Raw genomic sequence first — 23,771 nt, 5'->3', positions numbered from 1 at the left:
AATGTCCACTTAACCACGGACATGTGGACAAGTGGAGCAGGGCAGGGTCAGGACTATATGACTGTGACAGCCCACTGGGTAGATGTATGGACTCCCGCCGCAAGAACAGCAGCGGCGGCACCAGTAGCAGCATCTCGCAAACGCCAACTCTTTCCTAGGCAGGCTACGCTTTGTATCACCGCTTTCCAGAATACGCACACAGCTGAAAACCTCTTACGGCAACTGAGGAAGATCATCGCGGAATGGCTTACCCCAATTGGACTCTCCTGTGGATTTGTGGCATCGGACAACGCCAGCAATATTGTGTGTGCATTAAATATGGGCAAATTCCAGCACGTCCCATGTTTTGCACATACCTTGAATTTGGTGGTGCAGAATTTTTTAAAAAACGACAGGGGCGTGCAAGAGATGCTGTCGGTGGCCAGAAAAATTGCGGGACACTTTCGGCGTACAGGCACCACGTACAGAAGACTGGAGCACCACCAAAAACTACTGAACCTGCCCTGCCATCATCTGAAGCAAGAAGTGGTAACGAGGTGGAATTCAACCCTCTATATGCTTCAGAGGTTGGAGGAGCAGCAAAAGGCCATTCAAGCCTATACAATTGAGCACGATATAGTAGGTGGAATGCACCTGTCTCAAGTGCAGTGGAGAATGATTTCAACGTTGTGCAAGGTTCTGATGCCCTTTGAACTTGCCACACGTGAAGTCAGTTCAGACACTGCCAGCCTGAGTCAGGTCATTCCCCTCATCAGGCTTTTGCAGAAGAAGCTGGAGGCATTGAAGAAGGAGCTCAAAGGGAGCGATTCCGCTAGGCATGTGGGACTTGTGGATGCAGCCCTTAATTCGCTTAACAAGGATTCACGGGTGGTCAATCTGTTGAAATCAGAGCACTACATTTTGGCCACCGTGCTCGATCCTAGATTTAAAGCCTACCTTGGATCTCTCTTTCCGGCAGACACAGGTCTGCTGGGGTTGAAAGACCTGCTGGTGACAAAATTGTCAAGTCAAGCGGAACGCGACCTGTCAACATCTCCTCCTTCACATTCTCCCGCAACTGGGGGTGCGAGGAAAAGGCTCAGAATTCCGAGCCCACCCGCTGGCGGTGATGCAGGGCAGTCTGGAGCGACTGCTGATGCTGACATCTGGTCCGGACTGAAGGACCTGACAACGATTACGGACATGTCGTCTACTGTCACTGCATATGATTCTCTCAACATTGATAGAATGGTGGAGGATTATATGAGTGACCGCATCCAAGTAGGCACGTCACACAGTCCGTACTTATACTGGCAGGAAAAAGAGGCAATTTGGAGGCCCTTGCACAAACTGGCTTTATTCTACCTAAGTTGCCCTCCCACAAGTGTGTACTCCGAAAGAGTGTTTAGTGCCGCCGCTCACCTTGTCAGCAATCGGCGTACGAGGTTACATCCAGAAAATGTGGAGAAGATGATGTTCATTAAAATGAATTATAATCAATTCCTCCGCGGAGACATTGACCAGCAGCAATTGCCTCCACAAAGTACACAGGGAGCTGAGATGGTGGATTCCAGTGGGGACGAATTGATAATCTGTGAGGAGGGGGATGTACACGGTGATATATCGGAGGGTGAAGATGAGGTGGACATCTTGCCTCTGTAGAGCCAGTTTGTGCAAGGAGAGATTAATTGCTTCTTTTTTGGGGGGGTCCAAACCAACCCGTCATATCAGTCACAGTCGTGTGGCAGACCCTGTCACTGAAATGATGGGTTGGTTAAAGTGTGCATGTCCTGTTTTGTTTATACAACATAAGGGTGGGTGGGAGGGCCCAAGGACAATTCCATCTTGCACCTCTTTTTTCTTTTCTTTTTCTTTGCATCATGTGCTGATTGGGGAGGGTTTTTTGGAAGGGACATCCTGCGTGACACTGCAGTGCCACTCCTAGATGGGCCCGGTGTTTGTGTCGGCCACTAGGGTCGCTAATCTTACTCACACAGTCAGCTACCTCATTGCGCCTCTTTTTTTCTTTGCGTCATGTGCTGTTTGGGGAGGGTTTTTTGGAAGGGACATCCTGCGTGACACTGCAGTGCCACTCCTAGATGGGCCCGGTGTTTGTGTCGGCCACTAGGGTCGCTAATCTTACTCACACAGCTACCTCATTGCGCCTCTTTTTTTCTTTGCGTCATGTGCTGTTTGGGGAGGGTTTTTTGGAAGGGACATCCTGCGTGACACTGCAGTGCCACTCCTAGATGGGCCCGGTGTTTGTGTCGGCCACTAGGGTCGCTAATCTTACTCACACAGTCAGCTACCTCATTGCGCCTCTTTTTTTCTTTGCGTCATGTGCTGTTTGGGGAGGGTTTTTTGGAAGGGACATCCTGCGTGACACTGCAGTGCCACTCCTAGATGGGCCCGGTGTTTGTGTCGGCCACTAGGGTCGCTAATCTTACTCACACAGCTACCTCATTGCGCCTCTTTTTTTCTTTGCGTCATGTGCTGTTTGGGGAGGGTTTTTTGGAAGGGACATCCTGCGTGACACTGCAGTGCCACTCCTAGATGGGCCCGGTGTTTGTGTCGGCCACTAGGGTCGCTAATCTTACTCACACAGCTACCTCATTGCGCCTCTTTTTTTCTTTGCGTCATGTGCTGTTTGGGGAGATTTTTTTGGAAGGGACATCCTGCGTGACACTGCAGTGCCACTCCTAGATGGGCCCGGTGTTTGTGTCGGCCACTAGGGTCGCTAATCTTACTCACACAGCTACCTCATTGCGCCTCTTTTTTTCTTTGCGTCATGTGCTGTTTGGGGAGGGTTTTTTGGAAGGGACATCCTGCGTGACACTGCAGTGCCACTCCTAGATGGGCCCGGTGTTTGTGTCGGCCACTAGGGTCGCTAATCTTACTCACACAGCTACCTCATTGCGCCTCTTTTTTTCTTTGCGTCATGTGCTGTTTGGGGAGGGTTTTTTGGAAGGGACATCCTGCATGACACTGCAGTGCCACTCCTAGATGGGCCCGGTGTTTGTGTCGGCCACTAGGGTCGCTAATCTTACTCACACAGCTACCTCATTGCGCCTCTTTTTTTCTTTGCGTCATGTGCTGTTTGGGGAGGGTTTTTTGGAAGGGACATCCTGCGTGACACTGCAGTGCCACTCCTAGATGGGCCCGGTGTTTGTGTCGGCCACTAGGGTCGCTAATCTTACTCACACAGCTACCTCATTGCGCCTCTTTTTTTCTTTGCGTCATGTGCTGTTTGGGGAGGGTTTTTTGGAAGGGACATCCTGCGTGACACTGCAGTGCCACTCCTAGATGGGCCCGGTGTTTGTGTCGGCCACTAGGGTCGCTAATCTTACTCACACAGCTACCTCATTGCGCCTCTTTTTTTCTTTGCGTCATGTGCTGTTTGGGGAGGGTTTTTTGGAAGGGACATCCTGCGTGACACTGCAGTGCCACTCCTAGATGGGCCCGGTGTTTGTGTCGGCCACTAGGGTCGCTTATCTTACTCACACAGCGACCTCGGTGCAAATTTTAGGACTAAAAATAATATTGTGAGGTGTGAGGTATTCAGAATAGACTGAAAATGAGTGTAAATTATGGTTTTTGAGGTTAATAATACTTTGGGATCAAAATGACCACCAAATTCTATGATTTAAGCTGTTTTTTAGTGTTTTTTGAAAAAAACACCCGAATCCAAAACACACCCGAATCCGACAAAAAAAATTCGGTTAGGTTTTGCCAAAACGCGTTCGAACCCAAAACACGGCCGCGGAACCGAACCCAAAACCAAAACACAAAACCCGAAAAATTTCAGGCGCTCATCTCTAATGTCAAGTTACATTGTGCTTCATCTAAGACTTTGTAAATGTGTACAACTAATTCCTATGTGGTAAAAGTCACAGCTCAGTGTCTGTAGTACACTTTGAGTGATGTTTGATGCAACTGCAATGCGAATAAAATGCAAAATTTAATGAAAAAGATGGTACAATACACCTCTCATAGGAGCAGATTCAATTGCCTGCAGGAAATTTAGGAATTTTCCCTCAGCCTCTTGTTTTTGGTATTCAATTGCTGGACTGAAAATGGGACTCAGTGATTTCTATAGAAATCACTGTGCCTTTTTTTATGCACTTCCAGAGCATGTCAGATTTTTCCTAAAATCAACAATGTTAGGAAAAATCACCAGGACTTGCTATTGAACTGTGGCAGAACCCCCCTCCCCTTCCCTGAGGAGTACTAATGAAGCAATTGGAATACAGTATATGAGGTGTGTGAGTGTGTGTAAAGGTGTATGAGTGTGTGTGGATAAGTATGTGAGTGCGTGTGTGACACCACCGTCCCCATGTAGTGTATAAGTAGCCGGTCGCTGGGAGAACTTCATCTCCCAGCAGCATTTGTGCCTGCCAGCATCCATGGAGTCTCCCAGCAGCCCTCTCCCCAGTGGGAAGATGTATTGGAGACAACCTAGAAAGCACCGATGTTGAGTATCTTTTGTTATTTTTATTCACACCTCACAGCACTGAAAACCCCACAACCATTTTTTTATGTATACCCATGGTAATCCAAAATTGGGGGCAAGGTACGTAAGGTTTTTCACCTCGCTAAACCTCGTGCCCAACTGAATTCCCCCTTAGCATCTCAGTTGCATCTAGTGTCAGAAGGCGTATTGAGGATAGGTGAATGAGTACACATATGTAGGGTTTTTTCTCTTTGTATAGATTTACATTTCATCTGCCATATTGGGACATTCATAGTAAAGTTGGTCAGCTTGGTAAAAAATTGTAGTAAGTAAATGGACTTATGTTTTTCCACATTAAGGTAAATTGTTAATAATATGATAAACTTTAAACGTGTTTATTTTGTAAGCCATCAAAATACGTTGTCCAAAAGAAGTGAAGTATGCATGGGACCATACTGTAGGACTACAAGTTGAACTGAATTTTGTAATTATTATTGTACTATAACTGATACTGTATATTCCTGTACTTTTGCTTCTAATACTTTGCATTTATTAAATAAAAAAATAATATATAATACATACTGGCTGTTGTTCCACAAATGACATAACTTATTACATTTTGAGCTGACAAATAGATATAGAAGAATTAGCTTGTATTAACTATCCTGGGGCATCATGAGCATTTACACAATGATTCATCCATCATTTAAATCTCTGGTAATACATTGCAGTAGAAACTGTTATAGTGATGCTTACAGAATGAGTGTCAGCAGTGAAATATTGTGCTGCTTTGTAATACACAAGTAATAAAGCTTGGCAAAAAAAGTTAAGATGAATAATAGATCAACAAGAGTGTCATACATATTAACATTTAAGTGAGAATGTGGTTCCTGTAGTAACTGCACAATACATCTTAATTAAATCTATGTGTGAGCTGGTTTTCATTTCTGGAGGGAAAAGAAGGAGGAGGAAAATTAAATTGGTTGGTGAAGAAATCATTAAGTACAGAGAGGATATTTTACATGCTCTTAGAGGAATTGATTGGGTTGAAACAATTTTATACATGTAAAAAAGACAAACTCATTCTAAAAATGCTCTTTTAAAACCAAACTGCTTACTGACATCCTTATATGAATAGTTAGGGATCCATAACCAGGTAAATTCTTTCTTCAAGCTAAGGACTGGCATAGTGGTGACAACATACTCACTGATGACATCATCACTGTCGGCCTCCTGATCGCCTATCTTCATAATACAACACTACATTCTTCTCATTACCTTCATCATCATTAATTCTCATAATTATCACTAACAGTCATTATAATCAATTACTCTGATCAGCATTATCACTAATCCCCATCAATGTAATAAATCTCATCCAGATTAACCTCCAACCTCCTTAATTATACCCTTATTAAATTCCATTAGATCCCTCATCCTCACTAACCTGCCATCTTCATTAATATTTGCCAGCATCATAATTAACCCCCATAATCATAGCCACCGCCTCATCCTGCTCACTAATTGCCTCTCCAATTACTTATCTTAATACTGTGGATCACTTACTTAATACTACTGTATGTATAACAATGTATTTTTCCCTTTATGGCCTCTTAAGTATAGTGAGAGCAGAACAATGGGCATCATAAAAGTAAAGTCCACTGGGTGTCCACACTTGACAAACATAAGGTTTCACTATACATAATTTATAGTAAATAATAGATGTTCATAAGATATTAAAATAATTTTTACAATTCTTTAATATTGCCATGCAAGTTGTGTATACACTCTTAGGTAAATTAGCTAGTTCCCTAAATGAGCTACAATTGCTTGTAGTTCTCAAATCCCCAGTTAACTAAAAGCACCTTGGAAAGACAGAGACACCAGGAGTCAGCTATGTTGTGGTGGCACTGTAGGGTTAAACTGGGATATTATTTATGGTGCCCAAGAGCTTACTTGACACATGCTTCACTTAATGGTTGAGGGGGTGCCTACTGTTCATTCTCCTGTTCCACTAGAGTGCCCAGAGTCATTCACTGCAAGATGCCTGCTATTGCAGAGGACCTGGTCTGGGAGAGCAGGTTATAGTTTATCCATTTACCAGGAACTGTAGAAATACCTAAAGAATAAAAAAGGGACAGACTAGATCGGCCAAGTGGTTCTTATCTGCCTCCCAGTTACTATGTTATGTTTCAATAGGTGTGGGTGCCTGTTGCAGATGTATTTTTGTAAACTAGCTTATATCCATATCTTTATGATAGACAGACTTAACCAAGCTACTAGAATAAATATACTGTACCCCAAAATTTCCACAGGAGAATGGAACCCTCTGGAAGGTTCCTCTGCAGTCACAGTAGACCAACACTCGTTTACTAAAAGCAAGATACTGTATGACGGACAGATAATTTAATTATTTGGAAAGGCCCTTTCTGCACTTGACGCTTATCCTACTTAGAAGTGAAGATCTTATTCAACCCATCTCCCACAAGAAGGAATAAATAATATGCTTCCACAATTGCTGCTCTCTATGCTATATACAGTGATATACTTTTAATATAAATTGGTATATTGTTACCAAAATAGGCAAAGTGCATTTGTGTTTCAGGCTTGCCTTTGTTGTTGTTTTTTTTTTTAAATATATCTTTAACTACAGTATTCTGTGATAGTTACAGTTCTGACCGTAAAGATTTGTTGTTACATATTAACCTTAGGATTCTAAGAATTAAATCATTAGGTTTCATTTAAAGTTGGTAATTACTTTGAATACATCAAATGTAATTGTAGCTAGAATGACATCTGAAAATATAGTAATAACCATTGCTGCTTTTATACACTGTTTTTGTGTTACTACAGTATACTGCAAACGTGTTGCAATACTCTTATTTATTATATTTATTATATCATTTTTTTATTTCAGAACTTATGTACACTGTTGAACTTGCGGGGGGTCTTGGAGCCATACTTTTATTACTTGTGTTTCTAGTCACCATCTACAAATGTTACAAAATTGAACTCATGCTTTTCTATCGGAACCACTTTGGTACTGAGGAACTTGATGGAGGTAAGCAGTAAAGTTTTTATCTATAGAAAAGGGGCATTAATCCAATTGCTTAAGTTTTCGGCACATCAAAATGACAAAAGTGACTAAAGTATTTTATATTTTCTATATAGCTAAGTGAGAGCTATTGTACTAAGCATTTGTAACAGACAAAAGAGCCATATGGCAGCATCTTTCAGTCATATCACTGACTAGAATTCTGCAGTGTACTGTAGAGAACAAATGTTTTCCTTAAATTTACAACACTAAGTTATCTTCAGTTATGCTTATAATACATAGCTATTTTCTGTAGATAACTTTTTCAGAAAAAGTCTCTATCTGTAACGTTTTATTGCAGAGCTACCCTGTAAACCTTAAGTGCTTTGCTTTATCACTAGTATCTGAATTGTCTATAAACTGTACAGTACATGAGTAAATGGACACGAGACATCAAAAGGTAGACCTGATGCTTTTGTTTAAGTTAAATTGACTACTTCTGGAGACACACATAGCGTCAGTTTCAATTTTAATTAGCTTATGTGGTGTTAAAATACAGTAGGTAATCTGTTTAACATCACTACATGGAGTGGGTTTCTCCACCAATGTAACTTAAAGCCCATTCAGCTTGTGGTAAATGTGAGTGAGAGGAAAGGTTCTGGCAAAACAGTGCAACGTAGACCAAACCTCAGCTAGCCAATCAGAGTCCATCTTTCCTGTAAACTCTATCAAATATGACAGCAGTTTGACTTAAAACAGAGAGTATGGGGAAACCTATACATCATGATATTACCCTGAATCTTTGTAGCTTTCCTAAAATTAAATTTGGCTGCTGTTTTTTCTCTGCTGTCCCTGCTATATCCCAAACAGTGCCACATAGATGACTATGGGGTCCATGTTCTAATCTGTGTCCAGGTTATAGCTCTCAAAGGCTTAGTACTGTACTGTACATCTGCCTTTATCTTTCTTTCCTTCTTTTGCTGACTTTCCTTGTTATTGTGCCTTGAATGTTCTTTGTATATACTTTTTCTGTGTGCTGTAGCATGGGTGTGAATCATTGGGTTGGGCAGAATTAGGTCAACAGTCCCTGCAACAATCATGACTGCTGTTTCAGAAATCATGACTGTCTGAGACTAGTCATTTTTTTCAGTGGGTTTGCTGATGGTTTTACAGCAGTTTTCAAAACTGATGATTGATAAATCTGGGGTTTCTATTCTATTCTATTATATTATTTCTGTGGTCTAAAATATCAATGGTGCCTTGATATTCTATTCTATTTTATTGTATCCTAAAGTGTGCTTTGTCTGTAAATGTGTGGTAGTTTTAGCCTTACTAAATGTGTGGGTTTCAAAACTACTGAGATTTAGAACCTGCTGCTTAGTAAATGTAACTGTACGGTACAGGGTATATTGGGGTTTATTTGGGCAGAATAATAATTCATAATGACATATAGGTCGCATGGCTGAGAGTTGTCAGTAAATATTAGCAATCTGATTGCTCTGCCTGTGCTGCTTTTACTAACATATGGTACAGTAGCTCTTTGGAATGACATATACTAGCCATATTCTGGAGTGTTAGACTTGCCTAGGTTAGGCTCAGCCTCTCCGATTAAGTTGAAATGCAAATATTTTTGTAATGGAATACTATGTGGCTATATGCACAGCTTCAGGCAAACGCATTGTGCTGCCCCACTATGGGGCTAATTCAGTAAGGATAGCAAATTCTGCTAATCAGCAGAATTTGCTATTCTTTGGATCACATGCTGGGGGCCGCCCATCACTGGAAAAGGCCGCCCAGCATGCTGACCGGCGCCTCCCCCTGTTGTTGAAGCAGAAATTGCGAGCGCCTCGCAATTTCAACTTCATTGTAAAAAGTCTTGATGCCTCCTGCCGATGCAGCTTAGATGCACCTGCAGGAAACCCGATGCCATCTTACCCATCTCGGTGGCTGCGTGTGATGTCATGCATCTGCAATGCTCATGCCCATGACATGCCCCCGTTTGCACTGCACCACCCACCGTTTTTGCCGTCCCACCCCCACAACACTCCGTCTCCTCACTGGAAGTGGAGCATTGCTGCCCCCCCTGCCCTGCGACCATCTCTGCCTGATTGACAGGCAGAGGCAATTGCTTTTTTTGCGGCCCCCCTGCAGAAAGTGCAGGCCCATGCGCAGGATGGGCGCTGCGCATGTGCCCGTGGGGCCATTGTAATAATTCCATTTGGATTGCCCCTATAGCCTTACACAGATGAAGTTGTCATCACCAGCATTGTGACTTTCACCCACTTTATGTGGTTGTACCCTCGGCATATGCACAACTCATAATAGGACTCAACACTTCTATGACACTTCCACAAAATGGTTCTCTTGTGCTTGTTCTCACCATTGCCATCCAGTTGCCCTAAAGAAACATTTAGCAGCTGCTCTGAAGTGGTCAAAATCCATTTGACTCAAAATCACCAGCTATATGTAACGATATGTGTGTTTTCTACATGCACAATTTGCTACTGCAAATTCACTAAATGCTGCCATATACAGAGCTGCATGCAGATAGCTGTCATTATTACTACAGGATGTGGTCACAATGCCGCTAATCGGGATCCCGGATGTCGCAGTGTCTACGCCAGAGTCCTGACTAGTGTTGAAATACTGACACTGGAATCCCAGCGCCACAGGCTTTCCTCTCTCTATAGGTGTCCACGACATCCATAGAAGGAGAATAAATCCTGTGGCGAGTGCAGCAAGCCACCATGCTCACAGGGGGGTAGGCACAGCGAGCCCGCAAGGGGCTTGCTAGCACCTGACCCACTGCCGGCATAACGCTGTCGGTATACTGACGGACGGGATCCCGCCTACCGGCTTTACATATTGATCCCATTATTACGTCTAATAAATTGAAGCAAGCATTACTAAGTCATGTCAGGTGCTCTTTCCATAATGCCAAGGACTAACAAACAGTTAAGTGAATTTACATCCAATTAATCTTTTACCTTATTAAAATTCTAAACTCCAGAAGGTGTTGTTCAGAAATCCACAGTGAGTCTCTACTTCACACTGTTGGCCTTTTAGCTTGATGGCTGGTAGTGACTTGTAACAGTACTTTAGTTTACTCTGCATGTTTAAGAAGCCATCGTCCTTTTAGTATCCTGCTAAGTACATCAGCTGCATAGTGTGAGGTTATCTGTATGACTTCTAGAGAAGTGCAATTTAATGGTGCAAGCTCCTGTGGATCTCTAAACACAATAGTACAACTTTTGTTTGCAAGTTCAAAAGCAAAACTGTACATATTTTATGGGCAGATAAATATTTATGGAAGTTAAAATAAGTATAAACCCTTCTTACAGCTATAAATATATTGTACTCTATTAGAGAAACCTATTCTTCGAAAACTCTAGCAGTGCTGGGATTTTTATTGATAAAACCTATGGTACAAAATATGAATGTTCCTTTTTACTCAAAATCAAAAGGACACTGTTTATTTCACAGCATCCTCTTTATCAATTGCTGGTAAAGAAAATAGAAAAGAAAAAGAAGACACACTGGTAAATAGCTGATTTCAGCACTGAATGAATATAGAATTTGTTTTGGCGCCCAGTAGAATATTCAATAAGGCTTCTTTTATGAGCAATTGATATTCTGCATAGTCAACGTATAATGTTCTCCAGAGAGTATTAAAGGTTAACATTTAATTACTCATGCAATTGATTTAGCTGTATGTTCCACAATACACCACCCTCCTCCATAAATTGTAAAATGTGTGACCTCTTAAAATTAGCTCCATATAACTTGTCACAAAATATAAATTAATATTTATTCTATTAGAGTGCATCAAATGTTCAGCCCTTTAATTTAAGCAAACTATTTACTAATATGAGTAAATAACAAAAATGAATATAATTTGGTCATTATATTCAACATATGTTTGACTTTTTTTACATTTTCTTAAATTACTATGTATTTGCTGGGATTAAAAAATATGGAAATTAATGCTTTTATTCATTAATATTGCTGTCTGGATATTAAATTATAATATGAACCACTCAAATTTTCTAGATGCTTTTTCTATTCAAATTATAATTATTTGCCAGTTTTCTACTTTTTAGTTGAAATGGCTGTTAGCATCTTAAAACAAATTATATGCTGCTATCTACAGTAGTGAAGGTCTCCTCACCTTTCAAGGCCCTGCTGCAAATCTGTATCAAATGCATTTTTTGTAGAAAAGAGGGTGTAATAGGGCCCATACATCAATGACAGATTGCTGCAATTCCCTGACCCAAAAAATTCAGGTTCACAAATTAGGAATTTTTAACATGCAGAATTTCCTCAATTCCCTTACACATCGTCAATCATTGATGGTCTACAATCTTTGAATTTGATTGGTGGATCTGTGAATCAGCCGCATGTCATGTATAAAAACTTCTTAAAGGTGTGTGAACCATTGAATTGTGATGATAGCATAGGTCCTAGTAAAATTTTTAAAAGTATGCACCAGTATGAGAATCTTATATGTGATTCCTAATAGGGATAAAGAACAAGATGTACTAAAGATGAAAATGCTGCCAAAACTTAGAAAATACAATTTTTCAAATTCCCGTATTTACCATGCTCAGAAAATAATACATTCCGGAGCTTGAACCCAGTGGGTAGTGCCATCTTTTTATGGCATTACCCAATACAAACCTATGGGCTTCTGTTCATGTTTCTTCTGAGAGTGATCCAATCTGATAGCTTCCAGGACCCCCGATATGGTGCTTGTCACTCTGCTCATGCACAGAAGGACTTCTGGGTTGTAAGCCCGGAAGTCCTTCTACTGCAAAGGACAGCCCTTATTGGGAGAGCTGTCCTTTGTGCATTTCTAGGTATATTTCAGCATTATTAGTGGCATGTTGCCCATAACAACCAATTAGCTTCTAGCCGTTTTTTTTTAGTATACAGTATACTTAATAAATGATAGCCATAAATTGATTGGTGGCAATGAGCAATCTCTCCACTTGTCTTTTTTAGTAGTTTTGATATATTTATCCCCTCCCTGTGTGTCCAACATCAGTAACATTTAGAAATGCTCAAGTACAGCAACAGCTACAGTATATACATATAGAATCTAATGTAATTTTGTAGATTATATTACATATTGCTGAAAATATACTGAAAAATAGTGCAGATTATGTTCCATTGTTAAACAAATTGTATTTGTTCTTTAACAATTTATTATAATTTTTATTTCAGATAATAAAGACTTTGATGCATATTTATCATATACAAAAGTGGACCCTGATCAATGGAACCAGGAGACTGGAGAAGAAGAGAGATTTGCACTGGAAATCTTACCTGATATGCTTGAAAAACACTATGGTTACAAATTGTTCATACCTGACAGAGATCTAATCCCAACAGGAAGTAAGTCAGCCAGTAATTTATTTTTCAGTTGTTATTGATTTTGGTTTGATGATACAGTTGGAAAATGTGACTTTATAATCTATCTGTAAGACCATATAACAATACTTATCAAGTATTCTATAACATCAAATTCTAACCCATTTTCTAAGGGTGAATTTGATAGATTTGTTTGGGTTGTGTTAATGGCCAAATTCCAATCAGGAAAGGAGAAAAAAACTATAAAATCATTATTAATTTCTCCTAATCCGTTTGTGCAAAGGAAGTGAATTTAGATTAAAGAAAGTGTAAAATTTTCCCAGATTAGTTTGTTGGAATTATGTCATATTGATTTTTCTAATTTGTTAATTCAGCACTTTTAGCTAAAATCTTACCATACTTTTTAACCTTACTGTCCAAGAATCAGTTCCTACTTGCATGGACTACAACCTAATTATCATTTTTACTTTGCCCTTTAAAATGTACACTATATAAATGTACATTTGATCACTTATATCCTCTCAATTCCTGCACACTGCTTTACCCTTTATAAGCAAAGATTCACCTTAGTACACGAATACACTCAAACAGCAAAAGTCAACAAAACTAATGAAAATAATCATGTAAGGTGTTCCTCATTTAGCATAAGATACCAGAATAGATTTTGACTGAGGTCATCATTCTCTCCAAAATACACTTATTGCTTTTCTTGTAATCCCACCAACACTATTCTGCACTAACATTTTAGCAACTGACTATTGTGAAATGAGTTCTGTATGAATTACCAATGGCCTTGATGCTGGCTGAAGTATATAAAAACGATTTTATTTTGTAGACAAAAAGTACTAAAATTAGAAAGAAGGTTAGGAATGGTAACATTTTCAGGGTGTTTGATGCTGGGAGGAAAGGCAAAATGCATGCATCATGTTTATAAAGATAGATTTATTTTTTGTTGGTGTTTTCTATGCCTAAGTGAGGGAGTATGTAAATTTTTGCATGTCCAGAATAGTTTATGTATCTCCATTTCTCTTCTTACTCTATTATGTTATTCAAGTGTAGTTCTTTTATACATTCCTTTTATGCCTTTAACAAGAGTTAGAAAACTGGATTGAGTGTGGGTTGTAATCAAATCATCTCCTTGGCACTTATCATCTTCACCTGCTACATAATATTCATGTTTCAATAGCTTTGCTGGTTTCTTGCTGCTATTAGCATGTATATGTCAATCATCCTCATTTTCATCTTTCAATTTAAATATATTTATGAATTTGTAAATCTGGGGCCCAATTCAAAGTTAGGAGCAAATCCAAATAAATAATTTGCACCTTGCCAAAACCATATTATGAGAGATTTAGAATTTAGAATGAGTGTGTCCTTGCTGTAATCTAAATTTCAGGATAAAAGCAAAGCTGACCATTATTTGTTCTCTACATATAAAAGCAGACAGTAATTTTTGTGCATGCACACATTCCCTATAAATTGAAAATATAATCTAAAAGGGATTCCAGTGCTGTCATAGAAGCAGCATAAGAATTGCACCGTAAAATGAGCATTTAAAACCAAACAAAGGACCTTATTCAGTAAGGATTGCAATTTATGTTAAAAAGCAGTTGCTGCAATCAAATAGTTGCCACCTGGAAATAGTGAAAAAATGCCCCTTGCAGAAATTGCGAGTGCATCGCAATATGCGGGCTGATCGCAAAGCCATACGCAATTACCAGAACATCGAATATTTTTCCTATCTGTGCCAGGCAAGGTCATCCACAATTCTTGTGACTGAAGATGCTGGAAGTGGTCATCGCTGACATCAGAGGCCCTCCTTAAAAAAGCCTGGACACAACTGCGTTTTTTTCAGATACACCCAGAAAATGAGAGGTTTCTTCCCTGAAATGCCAGCTTCCTGTCAGTCAAACAGCAGCTGCATTGTGATCACGATGTGTATGTAATTTCTGTTGCTATTTTTACTTGCGCAAGCACAGTGCAAATGCCGCGCATGCACAGTCATTCGATAATCGGCAGGATTATGTACATTTAAAGCCTGAAAAGCAAACTTAGCTGTTGCAATGCTACATCCTAGATCGAGTTCCCTGCATTGTAATCTTTACTTAAGAAAACTTTTCCTCCATGTAACTTAGCACAGTTCTAGTATGCAGCTTCCAAGAAGTCATGTACTGGTAAAAAATTACATTTTTAAAGTTGTGAATCCAATCAAAACAGAAGGCTGTGAGGTGAACTTCTTAGTGTGGATGCAATGCCTCAGGCACAACAAGACTGCTTTTGGCCCAATGCTTCACTGTTAACTGACAGTTTTTTTAAATTTATTGATTGTCTTGTTCTATATGCTCTGTTAAACTATACTCTTGTCTTCCTTGCCAAAAAAACATGTTCGCAGTATATAAGGTGTATAAGAATCTTTGCATTATTGGGTTAAGTACATCACAAGTAGACATGAAATGTATCTGCTGGTTAAAAAGGACCAGAAAAGTTTGAGGAGTTCTATTTATTTGTCAGAAGATAGCCAATGGAGGATTTTGTGATTTATGAAATTAAGTATTACATTGGGTGATAGTCAATTGATATATCGTGCCCGATCTCCCATCTAAAGTGACAGGAGCATTAGTGCACACAAGGAGGGTTTCCAAGTACCTAGAAACCCCACCTGCCACCGATCTATCGCCGTAGGTGACTGATTATTTTTTGGGGGGTGACGGGGAAGTTGTCAGTGTAGGTATAGTAGGGCAGCCTTAAGGATTCCACTGGGGCTATAAATTGTGTATGTAATTATATATATATATATATATATTTATTCCCAAAGTCCTGCACTTACATCTGCTTAACCAAATGGCTCTAGGGTGCTCCTAAATGGGCCCTTGGTCAGGGTCCACTAAAACATACAGACATATCCACCGATGTGGAATAGGACCCTCACTCTTGAAAAAAATCAGTTTAAAAAGTTCATTTTTATTCATTTGATTCATATGTTGCCATAGATGTCAACGTTTCGATCCCACAACAAGCTCTTTCTCAAGACAGACATAAGTGTCGATACAATTGATAATTCAAAAGAATGTCAGCAACTAAATCCATAGAATAAATATCTATAAAAAAACAGGAAAAAAAATATACATCAACAATAACATGGACCATGCCTCACGGGATCCCGAGTGCACCAATGGATAAAAAACTGACATACTACATTCAGTGTAGTCTCAATTCCATTAGACACCAGGCTCAGAAATAGTACATTAATAAAGGTACGCCAGAGTCCTATATGCAAAAGGCACAATGCGTAACACTTACGGTCATAATAGTAACGACTCAATATGGAGTATATAATAAGCCAAAGACTGTCATCATCAACACTAAAAGAGACAAAAACATAGTATAGTGTCCAAAAAAATCTAAAGCATAGTGGGTCCCAAAAAATGAAATCATAGATACTAATATACAATATGGCACTTACTAGTACTGGCTTCAACGGGTCAAATATTAATTCCTCAGTAAATCCACATAATGGAGCTAAAGACAAAAGAATTTAACCTCTAAACAGCACATTCAATCAAAGAAGCACTAGTAGTAACAATGGATTCAAGTTCAAGGTATTTACAGTGACATCTCAAAATCAGGACACACCATGCTGACAGCTCACAACATGAGTCAAACAAACACTGAATATATAGCTCATTGACCAGAAGTGAACTTCCAGACAGTATAGAATAGATAAAACCATTTCATAAACATAGTGACTAGTGTCATACAATTAATATATAGTCAATGAACTAAAACCAGCCCGCCAGTAATCCCCGTAGAAAAACTAAGCCGGCCACAGCATTCACAACAGACTGCGTCCGCCGGGCATGAGGGGCAGAAGTGCTATGCATTCCACCGCAGTGGAAGTAGGAAGCGCTCTGCGTTCCACCTGTGCTGCACTCAGCCCGGAGCAGGAGCCGATGCCACGCTCAAGAAGGGGAACTGACTACCTCTAGGTAGTAGTGTGGAATGCATTATTTATAAGACTCACACTGTATCCTAATGATAAAAGGGATATCATTCAACTTATGAAACTTTAACCAGGATGATTTTCATGTGGGAGTTGCACCACCTGCCATTCGATGCTATATAAACATAACCCATTAAAGGAACAGCACGCAGCATAATAAATACATAACACAGGTAGATTCTGTCTCCATCTCAGTGTTGTCCGGATGATAGTAGCAACACTGAAATGTTGACAAAATCTACCTGTGTTATGTCTTTATTATGCTCTGGTAATGCACCTTTGACCTGTTATTTTTTGGACTGTGTGGGCATGGGTAATGCTTTTCTAATTATTGGAGTGCCAGACTGTGGTGAGAGTATATATACAATATATATATATATATATATATATCAGTAGACATTAGCTCTGCGGCACTCCTAGGACTTTGACATGTGACATTAAAAGTGCTGGTACAGCACTTTCAATGTCATGCTGACTCTGTGAGCCAGTTATCTGGATAAGGAGGTCCTAGGAGTAATTAACATCTACTGCTACCTATTTCCTCTTGAAGGCACCCAGGTATTTTCTGGACACCATTATTGGGAGTGCTTGGCACCGACCGCTGATGTGTCTGTCTGTGTGTATGTGTGTTTGTGTATGTATAGATAGATAGATAGATAGATATGCAGTATAAAACCACTAGTGATGTCTGGCGCTATTGTATATATATATATATACATACATATATAAATATGTGTAATTGCGAATGGGTGCCTATATACACAGTCAAACCCACTCCGCACAGGTATCAGGGAATTAATCCAATACTCTCATACCTCACAAGATCTATCCAGCAGCAACAAAGGTGAAATGGCCTGTGGATATGGCCAACACAATCCACCCGATTTTTAAAAAACCGGGTGTGAACTAAAACAAACAAAAAACCCCCCTTGCGCTATTCAGACTCAATTAGAGGCAACAAGGCTTGAATAATCTCAAATAAGATTATAATTACAAGATGATTTTATTATCTATAAAATTGATCAAATATGAACATATATAATTCATTAACAACTGTAATATGCGCATATACATAAAAATAAGACTAAAACATTACTAATAATACAACTACTAATGAGCATAAGAGGTGGATCATATAACTAACAGTGACCACAGTGGGCTAGACACTGATAACGTCCTTGCTTTTAATTTTCAAATAAGACCTTCTCATCAAATGTGTTCATGAGTCCTTCATAATTAGATATCATATGGTGTAATATATTTGAAGCCTTTGTTTAAAGATCTCTCAATGAATAGAATTCATCCAATTGCTCACATGTACTGATGGTGCTTTACTTGTGGGATAACCATTCAAAAAAGTCATGGAGGAAGTAATACACACCCGGGACTCTTAGTGCATCGCAAGCACCTGTGAGAACAAAGCTCCCGTCTCAATTGCCACAAATGATGTCCTCCGTCTCCCACTGAAACTGGCTCCCGTGCACACACCTGTATTGGTTTGGAGAGAGAAGTAACAGTCCGGCTCCCGGAGCCCCGCGCACTGCAGGCGCTAGAGATAGATTCCGCTCCTGTCTTCCAGCCGCCGCATATAGCGTCCTCTCGTCTCCTGCGTGTCAGTCTCAGACACCGCTGCACTTCAATGAGAGCTAACAGCCAAGGTCCACCGGGTCACAGATAGGGCACTTGCTCTGACGCGTTTCGCTTCTAATTGAAGCTTCCTCATAGAGTACTCAAAGGTTGTGATAAAGTGAAATGTTGAAGTAGCCTGCACATGTGATTCTTTATTTCTGGGTGACAAAGAGTGTGCGAGTGACAGCATTTCTATATTGCATATCACATTACTGTTTGAAGGCACCATGGCAGGTTACAGAGTGCATGTCTCCACCCTCTTATGCCTTGCTGTATGAGTCAGGAATACAGAGTATAAGCAGATGCTTCTACTGTCACATGAGCAAGAAGAATGAATGAGAAACTGGCTATTGTTTCACTGCTGAATTCTTTCAATTAACTTACTATAATTGAGAAATGATCATACAGTACAGGGGATACTTTTTAAGTCATTGGACCTCACTCAAATCAGACCTGATTCACAAATTGAACCACTTTGTCCAAATTTAAGAAAAGTTTATGAAAAATAAGTAAAAATTAAACATAAAAATCACCAACCTTTTAGAACAAACTACTTTACAAAAAAAAAACAGATGCAGACCCATAGATTTTTTTTTGTTCAACTTCAGTTTCTATCATTGTATTGTATTTGTTTCTACCAACATTTACAGTGGTACTGTATGGCTTTGGTGGGATGGCTTATTGGATAGGGTTTTTGTTCTGAGTATTGTTGATGTGTATCTGGGAAGTATTGTAGTATTCAGTGGGAATTAGCATTCAGAGTACAGTGGAGGAGGAAACTGGGAAACACATGGATCCTTTGCCATATATGTGTTTAACTTGTTGTAAATGCAGTATGTAATATATGTCAGGTCAGTGTGTGCATTTATGTGTTATTGTAGTGCATGTGTTAGTAAATATATATATATTGTATATATATATTTATTTCATGGAGGGGGAGCACTTACCTAGCAAGAAGTGACACTTTTGAAAAGCAGGTGTGGGCTGCTTGGAAATAACCTTGAGATAATTCACCCTCTGTGCTTATGTAATATAATTTTATCATGTTGCATTGTTTGTCTCCCTTTTGTTTGTATTCACCAGTGTCTCGCTTACTACATATTACTGTATAATACAATTGACAATATTGTATGCATTTATCAATACCTGGTATATCAAATACAATCCTCATAGATCATTTTAATTTAAGTACCCTATATTATAGCTGATTATTTGAATGCAGATCGAATATTAGTGTAATCTATAACTATATTAGACAAGCTTTACTTGTAGATACTTTTTTGTATTCCTTAAATTTATTTCTTTATGTCTCCTCTTTAGCTTACATTGAAGATGTGGCAAGATGTGTGGACCAAAGTAAAAGGCTGATCATTGTCATGACTCCCACTTATGTTGTAAGAAGAGGCTGGAGTATATTTGAGTTAGAGACCAGACTACGTAATATGTTGGTCACTGGAGAAATCAAAGTGATATTGATTGAATGCAGTGAGTTACGTGGTATTATGAATTACCAAGAAGTGGAGACTCTAAAACACACCATTAAGCTTCTAACGGTTATCAAATGGCATGGGCCAAATTGCAACAAGTTGAATTCAAAATTCTGGAAACGTTTACAATATGAAATGCCTTTTAAAAGAATAGAACCAATCACACATGAGCAGGTTTTAGATGTCAGTGAGCAGGGACCTTTTGGGGAACTGCAGACGGTCTCAGCAATTTCTATGGCTGCTGCCACTTCTACTGCCCTAGCTCCTACCCATCCTGATATTCGTTCTACCTTTCATAACACTTACCATACACAAATGCGGCAGAAACACTATTATAGAAGCTATGAATATGATGTACCTCCTACTGGCACCCTGCCTCTTACCTCAATAGGTAATCAGCATACTTATTGCAACATACCTATGACACTAATTAACGGACAGCGGCCACAAACAAAAACAAACAGGGAGCAGCACCCAGAAGAAGCCCATACAAACAGTGCTATTTTGCCGCTTTTGCCAAGGGAGACAAGTATATCTAGTGTCATCTGGTGACAGGAATGGTAGGGGCACAGCAGCCCCTCTCCCCCACAGTTGGAATTGGATAATGCAGTCTGGTCTGGTGCCTGGAACTACATCCTCGACTGCTGCTGTTAAACATGCATTACAATCGATAACATTTGAGGAAAAACAGGGTCTTGTACATATTTTTGCAATTTATTTGTAGCATCAGTGTCTTCCTGTTTTACCCATGTCTTTTGCCATTACATTTTTGACTTTGTTTTATATGTCAATGAAATTTGTCTAGTTAGATTTTTTTAATGAATAGACTGATGTATAGATAGGAGATTTTTTTCCCTTTTCTTTAAGTATAGTTTTAGAATGATTTTTATTTTTTATTTTTCCCCTTTGTTTTGGAATGCTTGATCAAACTACTGTATATGGAGCAACATTCCTTTTATTGGCTTTTTTTTTGTAATATTCATCAATGATCTTCAATCTTCATTGTCAATAGAGGGAAGTACAGTATGCAAGATTCCAAGGACTCTTATTTTTTTAAGATAACCAGCAGAGCTCACTTTTTATTCCTTTTGCCCCGCCAACCCAATGGCAGCATGCTTGGTTACACTACAATATGGTCTGATTGTTTAACTTTTAACTAACTTAAATGTCTGTCATACAAAAAGATACCTGGTCTGTATTTATTGCTTTGCAGTAACATAGATCATAGAGAGCAATTTTAATGGAAAAGTAAATGTTTTGATATTTTTCTTTATTTCACATTGCATTTTATTTGTTATGTATACCTGATTTTAGCCCTTTTTATTTAATAATGCAAGTTTTGTTGTTTTTTTTATTTAGGGAAGTGAAGTCACCCATGATTATTGATCTCTTTTCTCTACTTTATAAAATCACTTGATATGCTACAGTGCTCTAGTCAGCCAAAAGCTACATGCATTGTTGAAGTTATTTTTGTATGGTTTAATCCATACAAGGCCGTGGAAGACCTTGTAACTATCACGGACTCCTGTGAAATGTTTAAAATTGTTTTTGCCTTATTGGTTTCAACTTTGTAAAAAAAAAAACAACTTTATCAGCTTAAAGGCAATTTAAATTAGTACTCAGGAGGCAATGAACACCAGTTGTGAACGCCAACATGCATAAGCCTTTCCAACAGATTTACTGTTTATAACAATTAATCAGACCTTAAATGTTAAATTCATTTTATTGAATAAAGAAATATGTTTATTTTTAAGAAAAGTTTCAATGTTTGAGAGGTGTAAAATGTGTGTTTACAATTATTTCCTGGAAACCTAATGGATGGAAAATATTTAGAATTGACCAAATTTCATCTTAACTAAATTTCACAGCATTTACGCTTTATATCTACAGTAGCTCATGTATATATTTAATTTACTCACAACATCAAAACAATGTAATATCTATGCTACAAAATAATATTCAACTTACAGTTTAAAGAAAAAAAATGACAGGGAGACTTAGCCAAAATAATTAACACAATGCTGCTCATTAAATAACAGTAATGGAAATATGTTTAGCAGCAATTATTGCCTATGTGTGCAATATGGTAGCATAAATAACTAGTATTTATCTACCATAGAACAATTTTTATATATTAGTTTTACTGTCACTCCATAAAATTTTATATTTTTATCACTTTTACAGTAATCTTAATATAATCAAGTGAGAGTGGTTTATTTTATTTTATTTTCCCTTAGATATGACACAACCCACATGTGTGCATTAAATAAAATTGTTTTGACAGTGCAGTTTTTTGTGTTTTACTAAGCAGTGGAATTAGCATACAATAGATAAGGTGAACCTCTACAAATGTTAAAGTAAAAAAAACAGCATTGTATATGGTGAAAGTTGCAATGGTGTTTACAAAGTAGTAAATTAAAATTGCCTGGATGTCCCTTTAAGAAATATCTGTAAAATGGTGACCTAATATGGTCAGTCAAATATAATTTCATATTTTTCTTTTTAAATCTAGTTCAATGGTTGACAAAATTATAGTTACAATCCACATACTGTATAACCACAATATTTGTGAAACTCATCCAATCTGGTTTAGTGACAAAATACTGTAGTACATCCTCTCCACTATTTTAACATCTCTATAGTATGGATTATGGGATACTTATTTATGCAACAACATTTAGAGCCACGAAAAAGCAACCCTCAGTGCTGGCATTAACCTCAAAAATCTAACACAAGCACTGCGTGTTCTAAGCTGCTATTTGGCTGGTGGCAAACCAAATTGAAAAACACTGTAAAACAGCACTATGGACATACAAAATGTTTAATTTAGTTGAACGATGTAAGGAAACTGTGTGAGCAATATATATATATATATATATATACACTGTATTTAGACTCTAACAACATGTAGCAAGAACCCTTGTTCATCACAAGTTAATACAAGAGGTCTGAGCCATGGAAAATACTCTTCTTAAAAAAACTTTGTAATATAGAGTAGACAAATAGCAGATACAGTAAATGAGCTAGGGTCTCATACTCCGGAAAGCACAATGTACTGGCACGTAAAGAGTTTTTCAGTGTATAATAAGCACTGTAGTCACAAAAAAATCTCTGTTTGCTACATTGTGTAAGACTTTCTTATTCTGCTGTGTTGATAATGCCCCAAGGATGCAGTTTTGGGGTAGTTGAGATCCCTCACTTATATAAAAAAAATCAAATGCAGCCATGTCTGGCTTTGTTCTATAAAAACTAACAGTACAAGTTGATTATCAGCAGGGTTTTGTATGTTTAGACCTGCAGATCCACTAATATACAGGGATGCATTAGCCATAAGATTTCTTTGCTGTAATATGTGTTCAGCTATTAGTGAAATATACAGTATATGGAGTGCAGGAGAGGGAGACATATACAGATTGTAATTTAGCCCATGTACCGCTACAGTCTTGACAAGAGGGGTGGCTAGCCACAATAAGCATGGATAGTTCTGTGTAGTGCCACCCACCAGGTTGGAATTAAGGGCTGAATTAAGGATAGACATGGGGGTAAGTTTTACTGCCACAGAGCAGCACTACAGCCTAAACCAGCAGCCATTGACATTGACTTTTGCTCTCTGCCTGCCACACTGGCAGTGCCAGAGAGCAGTACTGGGCTGCTGGAAGCAATCCAATAATATGCTAATTTTCAGCCTGTGAATGTGCAGCCCCTGTGACTGGGAACAGCATGATTTACCTACAATAAAAATCCTGATGGTCAAAATACCGACAACAATTGACCAATGGTCAAAATACTGACAAGGTCAAAATACCGACATAGTCATAATAC

At 38.8% G+C, this 23,771-nt stretch overlaps 1 protein-coding gene across 1 annotated transcript in view; it reads left to right on the top strand.

The window, feature by feature from the left end:
* IL1RAPL1 (interleukin 1 receptor accessory protein like 1) overlaps window positions 1–21,707 on the top strand; it is a 1,997,981-nt gene extending 1,976,274 nt beyond the window's left edge. The window contains exons 9-11 of the mRNA XM_063955696.1: window positions 7,347–7,490; window positions 12,687–12,857; window positions 19,783–21,707. Coding sequence (XP_063811766.1) covers window positions 7,347–7,490; window positions 12,687–12,857; window positions 19,783–20,501 — 1,034 coding nt within the window. The 3' untranslated portion in view covers window positions 20,502–21,707. The remainder of the gene's footprint in view (window positions 1–7,346; window positions 7,491–12,686; window positions 12,858–19,782) is intronic.
* The last annotated feature ends 2,064 nt before the right edge of the window (window positions 21,708–23,771 follow it).

Source organism: Pseudophryne corroboree, chromosome 2, assembly GCF_028390025.1.
Source record: "Pseudophryne corroboree isolate aPseCor3 chromosome 2, aPseCor3.hap2, whole genome shotgun sequence".
Lineage (NCBI taxonomy): Eukaryota > Metazoa > Chordata > Amphibia > Anura > Myobatrachidae > Pseudophryne > Pseudophryne corroboree.
This window is presented reverse-complemented; position numbering and strand designations above follow the sequence as displayed.